The sequence below is a fragment of the Oryzias latipes genome, chromosome 11 (assembly GCF_002234675.1).
Source record: "Oryzias latipes chromosome 11, ASM223467v1".
Lineage (NCBI taxonomy): Eukaryota > Metazoa > Chordata > Actinopteri > Beloniformes > Adrianichthyidae > Oryzias > Oryzias latipes.
The window spans coordinates 6,162,082-6,174,893 of record NC_019869.2 but is presented as its reverse complement, the minus strand read 5'-3'; the positions used below and the strand labels follow the sequence as shown (position 1 = coordinate 6,174,893).

At 40.1% G+C, this 12,812-nt stretch overlaps 1 protein-coding gene across 5 annotated transcripts in view; it reads left to right on the top strand.

Moving 5' to 3' along the window:
- Window positions 1-12,812, top strand: part of LOC101170938 (RNA-binding motif, single-stranded-interacting protein 3) — a 365,275-nt gene that overhangs the window by 172,390 nt on the left and 180,073 nt on the right. For all 5 annotated transcript variants that reach the window (XM_011480741.3, XM_011480740.3, XM_023959620.1 and 2 more), the window contains one exon: window positions 12,000-12,058. In XM_011480741.3, the coding sequence (XP_011479043.1) occupies window positions 12,000-12,058 (59 nt within the window). The remainder of the gene's footprint in view (window positions 1-11,999; window positions 12,059-12,812) is intronic.

The following is a 12,812-nucleotide window of genomic DNA, read 5'->3' as shown; positions in this document are numbered from 1 at the left end:
ACATCCGAGCCTGTGGACAAAGCCAGCACAGCCCCAAATCACTTTAGTACAGTCCTCATAAGCTGTTTCACCATCCATAAATAACTACACACCCAAATGTTCTCCTTAGCAACAACTCCAGGAGATCAATACGGAGGGGTATCAAGTCTTTCAATAAACAATTGAGAAATACGGGGATGTTTTTCTTTCTCCATTAAGGCAGAAAAATGATTCATTTTTCTGTGTTAACTTGCAGATCTTCTGCCAAAAGCAGGAGTGACCTTAAAAGCTCTTCTCATAACCCCAAAACGACCCCCCTCTCCCTAATAGTACCTCCCCTTCTCTGCTTTCAAGCCTTTGTGTCGCTACGTACTATCACCAGCTTTTGTCATGAAGCAGATGAGACCCCAGCAGGGACGGTTTTGCACCCAGGCACTGACTTTATCATACAAACAGAGTGAGGCAAATGAAGAGCTAATTACCACCAATTGTGCAAATAGCCTCTTCCATGTGTGCAGAGGGAATAGTGGAGGAAGAGAGCGGTGCGGTTTGCTAAATAGAGGAGGGGAAAAGAGAGATGACCAGGGGACCACCTATTATTATGGAGTAGGTACTCATCAGTGCCAAATTATCCCTAATGATTCTCCATTATCAGAGCTACCCCGACACATAACCCTGTTTCCAAAAGCTGATGGGGAGAGAAAAACTGTTGCCAAAAATGGGAAAATCACAAAACATCAAAAAAACGAAGATTCACTTTGTCTCCAAGCAAATTATCTGCTTTTGTGTCGTCTCTGAAGTTTGCAAATTGCTTTCACTCACTGTTATCTGAACATTTATGAAGAGGAAGAGAAAGTTCTCAGGAAAAGCTGGTCCAGTAGTTGGTATAATACAAGTCAGAGCTTTTATTTTGACGTTCTTTGATTTGTGATAACTCTTTGATCGTTCATTCAATTAACGTGATTCCAACGGATTTGGAAAGTTGGGAAAAACAACTCTCTGCTGTCTGATGCGGAGAAAAGCAGAAGTAAATCCGGTGCATTTACCGTTGAAATTATCCTTTGGAATTGTGTTAGGCTAAACACTTTACTACGTTCCACAAAAACCAACGGATTCTGACACGGAGAAAAGCAACAGTAATCATGTGCATGATTTCAAGATATCCAAGCAAGCCCTACTCATGACTGATTAACTGGTTCAGGTGTCTAGCCAATTAGAACGTCAACGCTGCCGTAAACATAGCATAAACACAACCAATGACTTCTGATGAACCCCCTAGAATTACTGTTAAACCAAAGGATTCTGATTCGGAGAAAGAAAACGGTAAATCCAGTGGAATTACGTGATGCCTGAAACACTTTACTGTATCGGCACAAAACTGCTTTTCCTCTTTTCAGAATCAGTTGGAGTTTTCCGTTGGAATGATTTGTTGGAACCGCATTACATAAATAGTGAAAGCTGGTTCAAAGAGTGAGTATTGCAACAGCTCAGGGGGTAAAGGGTTAATAACTGATCCTTTTTAATGGCCTTTATTTTAATATACATTTTATTTTGGATTCAGCTGAAAAAGGAGAAAACAAAAACCAAAAAAAGTCAAAATCATCCTCAGGTCACTTTAAACTGCTGGTGACAATTTGTTTAGTTAAAATAGTTCAAATGACTGCCCACATAAACCAGAAATATAAAAGCAGGGAAAATATCGAAGTGCTGCACGTCCCATCATGAACCTCTGAAAGTCCTCTTGGTCTAAAACACTTCAGTCATTAGTCGTGTTCCAAATGGATGTTTACCCAAAGCACCCAAAACGTTTGTGCTATTAAAGATCTTACAGAAAGTTTTCACCAAAATGAAGTCATGTCTCAGCAGATCCAAGAAACCTCATGCAGAAAATGTCTCCGAAAACCTCCTGGAACATCAATTTCCTTTGTTCTACCTGATCTAGTCTGGTCCTTTTTTATCAACAGAATATTGGACCTTTTCTTTGCTGCTCGAAACAAAACTTCAGAAAGAGAGACGCTGAAGAACAAAAGCCACTGACACAGGAAGACAAAACACTGAACACTGGGTGCTGCTCTATTTGTTACAGCTCTACAGTGAATTACATGTGTAGTTTTTGCAGGGTGTCACTGAATCCAGACCTTTGTGTTCAAGCAACAACTATTTTTCTGAAGAGATTTTTTTATTTTATTTGATTTTTTTATGTAAGAGTTTGTGATTTGGATACATGAACTGTGTTCTAGTCATTTTGAATCTGACTGAAATCTTTACAGAGAAGTAGAAGTCAGAATTTATAATCAGAAATATTTGAAGAGCTTTCTTTTTTTTTTAATTGTTCACTTGAAGAGGGGTTTCCCCCAGAACAAAAAAAGAATCAAGAGCTAACAGAGGTGACGCTTTGGGAAAAATGTCTCTTCAAGGGTCACAGAGACCCTGCACCTTCATTGTGTGTCCGTGTGTGTTGCTGAAAATTGTGTTTCTTGTTGTTAAAACACTGAAATATCAGCTAAAGAAGCTTCAGAGGCTGAAAACTGCAGAAAAACTAAAGTAATGATCTGAAGATAAGTGTCAGCTGATGAAACAGACAAACAAAAAGTCAACATGAGTTGAATAAAATGTATACCATGGTCAGGGTGAATACTCAATTCCGATTGGCTGCTGGGTGTGGATTAAAAAGTGATCATGATTTAACCAATCATGACAACCGGCATACATGCCGATTTGTCTTTTCTTCACTGCTGCAGTTGAGGTCATTGCCGACCCAGCCCTTACCACGACAACACGCCGCAGATCAAATAGTCAACTTTTTGTGAAAAAAGCAATTTAAACCGAAAAAAATGACAGGAATAACGAACAAAAAACTGATTGAATATTTATTTATTTTTTAGGTGACCGTGGTATAAGCGGTATAATGCCCGATCAGGTGCTCATAATATTAGAAATTAATGGACTTTGCGAACGCAGGGTTCCACGCGATCTATTAATTTCTGATAATAGTCACCTCGTCATATAAAGGGATTTATCCTTTATTTGTCATATTATTAAATTATTAATTTAATCATTATTTATTTATCTATTTATTTAAAAGCTGAATAAGAGTGCTAATTACTGATAAATTATTGATAATCCATCAATCCTCTCACAAGGTTGCTGGAGCCTATCCCAGCTACTGTGGGTAAAGGCGGGAAATTAATACAAAATAAATAAACATTAAACTTGCTAAAAAGCCAAATTTACCTGCATCATTCTAACAAAAATGTAAAGTTGGCAAAAAGAAAAGTGAAAAGTGAATCCAAAATAAATCCAATTTAACACAAATCCTTAAAAAAAATGTTAAACCTGCAGAAATTAGCTGGATTAAGCTAATTAAAGCTACATGCTAAGCTAGCTTTATAAAACAAATTACTCAAGGAATAAAACTAATACATTTATTTGTACATTGATTCTTCGAACTGCATTTAAATTCTGTTGCGTTTACTGAATGTGTTTTCTAACCGTAAACTATTGTGTGAGAAATAAATTATTTTTTTCTAAATTAAAATCTGCAAATAAAAAATAAAGTAGCAGATGGTGACCACTGAATTTGTTTTACTATTAGAAGTAGTATTACATTCGTTATTTATATCTAAGTCTATATAGATTTGTATTATTTATTTATTTATTTATTGCAGTGTTGGCTTTGGCATCGGTCATTGACATTTTTGTAAAATCAGCATCCGTTTCCAAAGCCCTTTCCCCATGTTAACTATGGGATGTTTTGTTTTTGTTTATTCCTCTCTTCATCATCATGACTCTCAGGCTCTGTCCTCCAGCAGAGCTGACACAGTCATCCATTGGTCAAGCCCACTAAAGTACGACGCCCTTTTTCCTGCCCAAACATTGATTTTGGAGCGAGGATGAGGGCAGAGGCGTATTTAGCCCAAGGCTGCTTTTTGAATTATTTATGGTCCCATTACTGTATACATGACACATGGATAGTTTTCTTATCAAGGCTCTGGCAAGTGCTCATCTTCATTTTAGACGAGTTACCTCAGTGGACATTTCATTTGTTCTGTCCTCCATTTACTTTACTTTTCCTGTTTATAAACTGTGGTTTGACACAAGAATCTTTTCTTAAAAAAGTATTTTTTAACAAAAATTTCCCTCACGTTTCTGGAAAATGATAGGAAATCAAAGCAAATTGAAACAGACGACAACATTGTTTTAATTTAGTGCTTTGCAAAATCCCGACGTGCTGTAGCTCCGCCCTCCGTGGCTGTAGTCATACTGTGTTTAAGCATCGAGTGAAGCAGCAGGAGCGTCTCTAGCACCAGAAAACTGATGGACGTTGGGGACAAAACCTGGACTTCTCCGGCTTTATCTCGGCATCCTTCCTTCCCATCCCTCTGCCGACTTCCCCTTGGAAGCAGCGTCTGGGAACCGCACAGATGAGATGTGTTCGTCTGTGCGTATCCGACAGCGCTATGGCATGGGGGCTGACAGGTTGGGCACCTCCAAATAAACAGAGGCGATTTCTTGAAGGTGGCACTACAAAAAAACAAACAACCCACGGTGTGGAGAGGAGGCCAGATCCAGAGACGAAGGGAGCATCTATCAACGTCTTAATGCTCCCTCCTGTCACTTACTGTCCTTCTGCTTCTCTTGCTTGATGCATCCTCTCAGCTAACATGCAGCAGCAGCAGCATCAATAGGAAGGTGCAGCAGTGCAACACAAAGTCTGCATCTGTTCATTTTCTAGCTATTATATTCAAATAAATAAAATAAAAATCATGATGGTTTAAAAAAGTGAAAGTTGATGCGGAAAACTGCGGGAACAGCTGCTCCAATGAAAATGTTTTTATAGAAAACCATACGGTTAAACTTAAAACATAATTTAGTAATTTCATGTGTCATTTAAAGTTTAACCTAATTTAAATCAACCATAAAGTTCAAATATTTTCCCTTTATTCCTGTTTTTTTTCTAAAATGACAAGAAAGGTTCATTGAAAAATGTAAAAAACTAGTAAAACTGGAGCTAATAACACCAAATGAGGAGAAAATGTGAATCCACAGCCAACTTGAGCAGATGGGGACGAGGAGACGTGCAGGCCAAGACGCTGCAGTGGTCCGTTCTACAGGAAATTAATTGACATCTCACCGCATGTTGTGCCTTTATGTCCACCGAGGTAATAAACGTGAATGCTGACTCATTCATCATCTTGCAAGGCTTCCTTCGGTTGTTGGGTGGAAGAGAGAAAAATGGTCGACTTGAGGCTGGATTATTTCAGAGTTCCAAAATTCTTCCCACATTGGAGGTATTACAGTAAAAATCCGCAGCTTTACAACGAGCTCGCCAACAAAACTCTGGGGAATCCCGGCACTTCTGAAAATATAAAGTAATTCTGCTGAGAGAAAGATGTTCGCTATACCAGAGAAAGATTTATCCAATTTGTTGAGGCTTTTTGATTTATTGCTTTTTGGTCCTGCCAACACAGTGCAGTGGTTTGATCTACAGTTTGTTTTTTGGTTCTTACAGGATTTTCACACCTCTGCCATATTAAAATCATTTTAGTTTGTCTGTATAAACACAATGTCTTGATTTGGCTGATAAAAGATCTTTTCTTGTGCACTCACACAAGTATTTGAAACCTTGAAAAAAAATCAGATTTTTTAGCTGCTATAATAGTTTTTTAAAGTAAAAACATCACAATCAGATTATCGGCTGATTGGTTTCCGTAACTGGTTGAAGAGTTCAAACATTTTTAGGAGTTTAAAACAGTTCTGATCTGCTGGTGAATTCAGACGTTTTGTTTGAACATGACTTGTTGGATTTGGAGGTGAACTGACTTGATCCTTTATAGTGACCTGTAGGCACAGTAGAACAGCACTGAGCATGCTCAGAATAACACATCACTTTCTAAGATGGAAAGAACCAAAGATGTACCTTCTGTGTGGATACAGTATACGTAGTTTGTGTAGATGTGTACCTTCTGTGTAGATACAGTATAGTTTGTGTAGATGTGTACCTTCTGAGTCGATACATTATAGTTTGTGTAGATGTGTACCTTCTGTGTGGATACAGTATACGTAGTTTGTGTAGATGTGTACCTTCTGTGTAGATATAGTATAGTTTGTGTAGATGTGTACCTTCTGTGTAGATACAGTATAGTTTGTGTAGATGTGTACCTTCTGTGTCGATACATTATAGTTTGTGTAGATGTGTACCTTCTCTGTCGATGCAGTATAGTTTGTGTAGATGAGTACCTTCTGTGTCGATATATTATAGTTTGTGTAGATGTGTACCTTCTGTGTAGATACAGTATAGTTTGTGTAGATGTGTACCTTCTGTGTCGATACATTATAGTTTGTGTAGATGTGTACCTTCTGTGTCGATACAGTATAGTTTGTGTAGATGAGTACCTTCTGTGTCGATATATTATAGTTTGTGTAGATTTGTACCTTCTGTGTAGATACAGTATAGTTTGTGTAGACGTGTATCTTCTGTGTAGATACATTATAGTTTGTGTAGATGTGTACCTTCTGTGTAAATACAGTATAGTTTGTGTAGATGTGTACCCTCTGTGTAAATACAGTAAAGTTTGTGTAGATGTGTACCTTCTGCGTAGATACAGTATAGTTTGTGTAGATGTGTACCATCTGTGTAGATACAGTATAGTTTGTGTAGATGTGTACCTTCTGTGTAAATACAGTATAGTTTGTGTAGTTGTGTACCTTCTGTGTAGATACAGTATAGTTTGTGTAGATGTGTACCTTCTGTGTAGATACAGTATAGTTTGTGTAGATGTGTACCTTCTGTGTAGATACAGTATAGTTTGTGTAGATGTGTACCATCTATTCTGTGTAGTGAAGAAACGTTTTATTTTCCAGTTATACCATGGTCCAGGTGAACCGTGGACCATGTTCTGAATTAGCCTGCATTGTAAACGACCATAAACCAGTCCATTATTTATTTTTAAATAAGGGAGTTCTTGATCCTTGGATATCGGAAATGTGAAAAAAAAATCCCAAATGTTTTGCAGTGGCTGCAGTGTAAAGCAGCCATAAACTATACGATAATGACTTGTTTTTAAGGTGATGGATACTATATGGAAGGTGCTATTTTGGGTGTATGGATAGTATTTTTTTTCAAACACATAATGAAAATAAATACAATAGTATTAGACAAATAAAACAAGTACTTTCACATATTTTAACGCAATGTTGATCTTTCGTGATCCATGCATGACATACGTCATTCATGAGTGTTTCTCGCGTTCGTCATTCGTCAATGTCGGCAGATGTCCGTCAATGGTTTTGGTCGACTGGTCTTTATGTGAATTATGTGAGTTTTTAGTTGTTAGTTTATGCGTATTTTATGTAGTTCATACACAATATTACGTAAATCTTACGCAATTGTATGCAATTTTTGATAGATACTCAAATTTGTGACTTGTCACGTTAAAATTGAATCACTAATGAATTGCATATAAACAGAGCAATAATCACGCAGGGTTCACAATCTACGTTGGTTTACATCTTTCTTTTGCGTGGTTTATTCGTACTTTTTCCGTTGTTTTAATGTGGTTCATCCGCGATACATCTATTTCACATGAGGACCAAAACCTTTCTCACGTTTTCCACGTAGATTCACGTATTACCAGTTTTCATCCATCCAATATGCGCTCAATGTATGTAGGTTTCAAATCCTAAATGATAGAAGCAGTCACTCTAATGCTACGCAGTTTCTTCATCAGTACCCAAGGAATGTTGTGTGTACACCATCATGACAGCTGTTTGATTTCAATTTCATTCAATAATATTAAAAAAGGACAAACGTAAGATGGAGGAAAACTGTACGAACCACAAACCTCCTCATCCGGAGAGCTCTCCCGCTGGCCGCACGCACAAAGAGCCACTCGGTTTCCACGACCCTGATGACGGAAATAGAGAAAGCCTCGATCCTTTTGATCCAGCAAATGAACGGAGAAAGACAGAAACTCAGGAATTGTGTCTCGTGCCATGCAGCTGCTCTCTCCAAAGTGGAGCCGGGCTTTCAGGCTCGGTTTCAGTGCCCAGACAGCTGTTAAAGCAATGATAGGGTTTACATCCTGCACAATTTGGACATTTTCATCAGCTCAAGATGCCTCATAGAGGGTTTTTGTTGATGTTTTTTTTTTAATTTGTGGCATTTTCTTGGAATGATTGTCATGCGATTCTTATTGGGAAAGAAAATGCAAAAACAGGGAAGGTAGGAATGGTAGAAATCAACAGAAAGGGAAGAAGACAGAGGAAAAAATATGCGAGGAGGGGGACGGCAGAAGGCCGGCGGAGTCGGAGATAAGAAGCTGCAAGAGTGATTGAAATAGGATTAGAGGAGACAGGCTCTGCATGCCGGCCACCGCATCAGTGTTAAACCTTCACTTCACAGGGACTGCCTATCAAAGCTTCCCCGGACTGCCTGGCAGCGAGGGGAAAGAGCCTCCAGCGGGGTCACCCACCGCCACACACAGAGCACATCCGTGGACCAACCCATCCCATCCTCCATCCAGACCCAACACGTCTCCATTGTGTGCGTGAAGATGGCTCCCTCCTCCTCGGTTTCTCACATCCCCGCAGTGTCTTTGTGGAGGGAATTTTGACAGAAGATAAAGTGCATTGATGAGCCTTTTTTTTTCCTCAACATTTAATGAGGCGAGCAGTGATGAGTTGGCATTAGGAAGCCCGTGCATCCATGCAGTCCAAATAAAGTTTTAATGAGAACTTTTTCCTCCAATTTCTGCCAAAACCACAAAGCTTTTCAACTGCTTCCCAAGCAACTGCGAGGAACATTTTCACCTACAGTGGGGTGATGGGAGTGTACTGAAGTGTAGAAATACAAATTACAGTTAACAATAATATGCTGTAGCAATGGGCTACAAACCAACGCAGCATAAGACAATGACTGGATAAATGAGAGAGGTTGGAACCAGTCAAACAGTTATATTGATCTGATCAGATGGCGTATACTTATACTTATATAGTGCCTTTTTTCCTACAAGGACAAAGCGCTTTACAGTCACAGACCCATTCACCCAGTCACACACACATTCACACACTGGTGGCGGCTCCGCTGCGATTAGTGCGGCGCCCGCCTACCACCAGAGGCAAGGTGGGGTTCAGTGTCTTGCCCAAAGACACTTCGACTCATGGGCGTGCAAGGCGGGAATCGAACCTGCAACCTTACGATCATGGGACGACCGCCCTACCGCTGCACCATGAACAAATAGAAGGGCCTTTTTTTCCCCCCTGTGATTTACTAGTTTTTTATTTACAATATAATCTCCCTTGTAAGTCCTTCCATCTTTGTATGGTAGTAAATTGAGACGTGCTATTCCCCTGCTCTATGTTCTCCAGTCAAATGAAACACTCCTTATTCCATACTCATTCAGCACACTTCTTTTGGAGAGTTTCTCAGCATGATCAAACATTGCACTTTAGGCCTGTTCTGTTACTGTAGATTATGGATCCCTATAGCTAAAATGGCCTATTTTATCTGCTGAAGAAAGACAATTCGCTGATTGGTGAGTGCTTCCTCTAAGTGCATATTATACGGGAGCGTGAGTATGCAAGTACACTCCTGTGGTATCTGTACGACTGTGTGCGTGTGAGATGGTAGTTTTCCTTTCGGAGCTCATCAGTTCATATCCACCACCCATCCCACCGCAGCGTGCAGTAAATAGAGTCTCCGGCACACGTTGAGAAATGGCACAATTATCCCCTGCTGCTGAAATATGGGCCGGGCCGCTCCACTGCTTCTTCCCTACAGAACATTTGCTTGTGTGTGTGATTGTGTACGAGGGGGCTGTTTTTTCCTCTCTGTTTGTTCATTGTGAAGGCCAATCAACACACAGGCAGGGTTCTCTCTGCAAATCTGACACATGTAATCGTACAGACAGCTGCGCACAGAACCGTGTATGTGCTTCACGTTCAAATGCCTCATGTGTGCTTACATCTGCATGTGCAGTTTTCGTCTACATTTGTGGAGTTTTAACTATTTTTCAAACTTAAAAAAATTCAATATGTTGCCCTTTTTGACAGTTTTTCATTTGATAAAGCTTTAGTCACTTGCAATTATATGCGGGGAACACCAGTGCAGGTGCTACGGGTTTTTGGGTTGCCCGGGTCTTAGAGAGGAGCAGACGCATCTTAAAAGGACTGCAGGTTTAAGGCTTGTATGAACACCTCTAGGTATGTCATGAAAATGGAGCATACCATTGAATGTCATGCATGTGGAAGGTGTATCGTTAAGTACTCTTATGGCTAATGGAAGTTGAACGCGATTATGATGTACGGGTGATGCTGTCGTACGGTCTCCTTATGCACTCCAGTCATTAGTAAGGTGTGAGAACTGAATCTATATTGTGTGCATGTGATACGTAAGTGTGTTTCTTAATAATCCTCTAAAAACCTGCTCTCTGAGCACCAGCCCCTCCCAATCCACGGAAAACGAGCGGGTCCTCACATTGTGATGTCACAAAGTGAGGAACCGCCTCCTTCCAATAAGAGTCTGCGCTGCCAGCTCCGCCCCCAGACTAACTGCAAACAAAGGAGCGTGCACGTATCACGTGAACAGACCTAACCGGCTCCTAGCGCCGTCCACAGAACTATCGGACAGTGTCCTTATGACGTGCTCTAGTCCATTGGTCACCAACCCTGTTCCTCGTGGGCTACCGCCCTGCTTGTTTGGCAGCTACCCCCTGCTTCAGTAGAAGTTGATTAGCTGGACTGAATCCGCCCAGTTTCTGATCGACTGGACACACCTGAAACAGGTGAGCAGGGTTAACTGCAAAACAAGCAGGGCGGTAGCCCACGAGGATCAGGGTTGGTGACCCCTGCGAGGATTTAGTTGTGTTAAAAAAAGGACAAATCTGTACGACCCTTTTGCCTCTCACTTACTTCATCTTTACTTCATCTTTTGCGCGTTGTTTTAGGCATGTTCTGCTTGTAGCATATGATGTTAGCATACAGGTAGCAACACTTCTCCTTCATGGTCAATTTTCCAACAGTTAATACTTCAGTGAATTGAAAAGACGCCATCCATACGTCACTACCGAATCTGTGTGATCAAGATGTTAAAAGTGGAACAATTTCTCAGTGTTGAACTTCACTTTGTAGTTACAGCTTCCAGTGAGAGTAGAGCCTAAGTTTAAATCAAGAATGCCATATCTGAGTAAATTATTGTAAAAGATTTTAAATAATACCCTTTTTCCCCTTTTTTTGACCAAAAATTAGGATTTAGAAGACTTTATTCTGTGGTTTTGCACAAAAAAAGTCTGTCAGTTGTGAGTCAACTCATAAATATGTTTGCATTTTATTAGGAATCTGTTCCATCTTATGATGATATACTAAACATTTTGGTCCCTAATGGTGTAATATTTTTTTACGTTTTGAAAGGTTTTTCCTTGAGGTTTGGACTTTGTGTTGCAGACACTCTGTAATTTACAGAAAAATTATACATGAAGCTGTTTGTTGCAAGAAAGGATAAAACAATTAAGACTAACAGAAAGTTTAAAATGGACATATGTCTAAAGTACCGAAACACAACCGGCAAAGTTTAACGTAAAATATTACCGAGACGGAAACGGCGTGGAGCGCTAAGGCGTTAAGATCATTAACACATTATGTCTTTTTTGCTGCGCTTCCAGTTCATTTAGCCGTTTCACAGTTAAATTAATTCATCAGAATTAAATATGTTGAACAGCACACTGATGTAGAAGGGCCATTTAGTGCATTTGTGCGCTGACAGACCTTTTGCGGACGTCCAACGACTCTTTGAAATGTCACGGGCTTGCTGGGTCCTCTGAAGGCAGCCAAACACATAATGTTATTAATCTCAAGTGATTTCGCTTTTGACATTTGTGCAACTCTGCAAATTGCTTGTTGCAAGGAAATGGCAGGGAGCAGGAAAAAGTAGACGTGTATTTAAACCGCAGGATGGGGATCTGAATGGACGGCCCCGTCAGTCAAAGATCAAACTAAGATGTCTTTGTTTTCTCTGCTTACAGATATGGAAAAATAGTGTCAACTAAGGCTATTCTGGATAAGAACACTAACCAGTGCAAAGGTAAGTCATCATTCATGTTGTTTTGATGCTTTAGTTTTTTTATTTTTCTCCCCCTCTCCGCCAGCGGAGCATTTCCAGGTTTCATGTAACTCCAGGCAGAAGCTGCTCTTTGTTGTAAAATCTGAGCTTTAGGGTGGAAATGATCCAAAACTACAGGATAAAGAATGACTCCTTTGTGCCTCAGACATGTTTAACACTCGTCTTTGTTAGTATTTTGAAAGACTGTTTGAGTTTCTTGCAGTTAAATTGAAATGGAACCACATTTGCTCCAATTCAGGCAGTTTTTCAGCTCACAAAGTACACACTTAAACGCGCACTTACCAATTAGGAGGCTAACAAGCTGTCCTATTAAAATAAAAGTAATTGAATCCCATCATCAGCCTCATCCTTTTAGCGTTTTGGCCACACGATTTTCGCGTTTCCAAACTCATTTGTCATTTTTCGAGCTGTCATGGCTGTAATGATGAAGGCCGACACAGAAGCTGTGAAGAAGGGAGGATTAGATGGATGGAGAGGGGAAAGATGGCGTGGCGCCTGCCCTGAGGTGTCCTGCAGCGCTGTTTAAGAGCTATTGAAGTTCCATCGATAGTTTTAATTGCTTTTTGTGGTTTCCCTGTCTCTGAAGTGTGGCCCTTCAAGGTAACGATGTCTTCCTAACCCCCGTTTCACAGATGAGTTTATCCTGGCAGGCGTTTTTCCGGGTCCAAGCATTCAAGGAAATAAACGTTGCTTTCCGTTATTATACCTGGCAAAG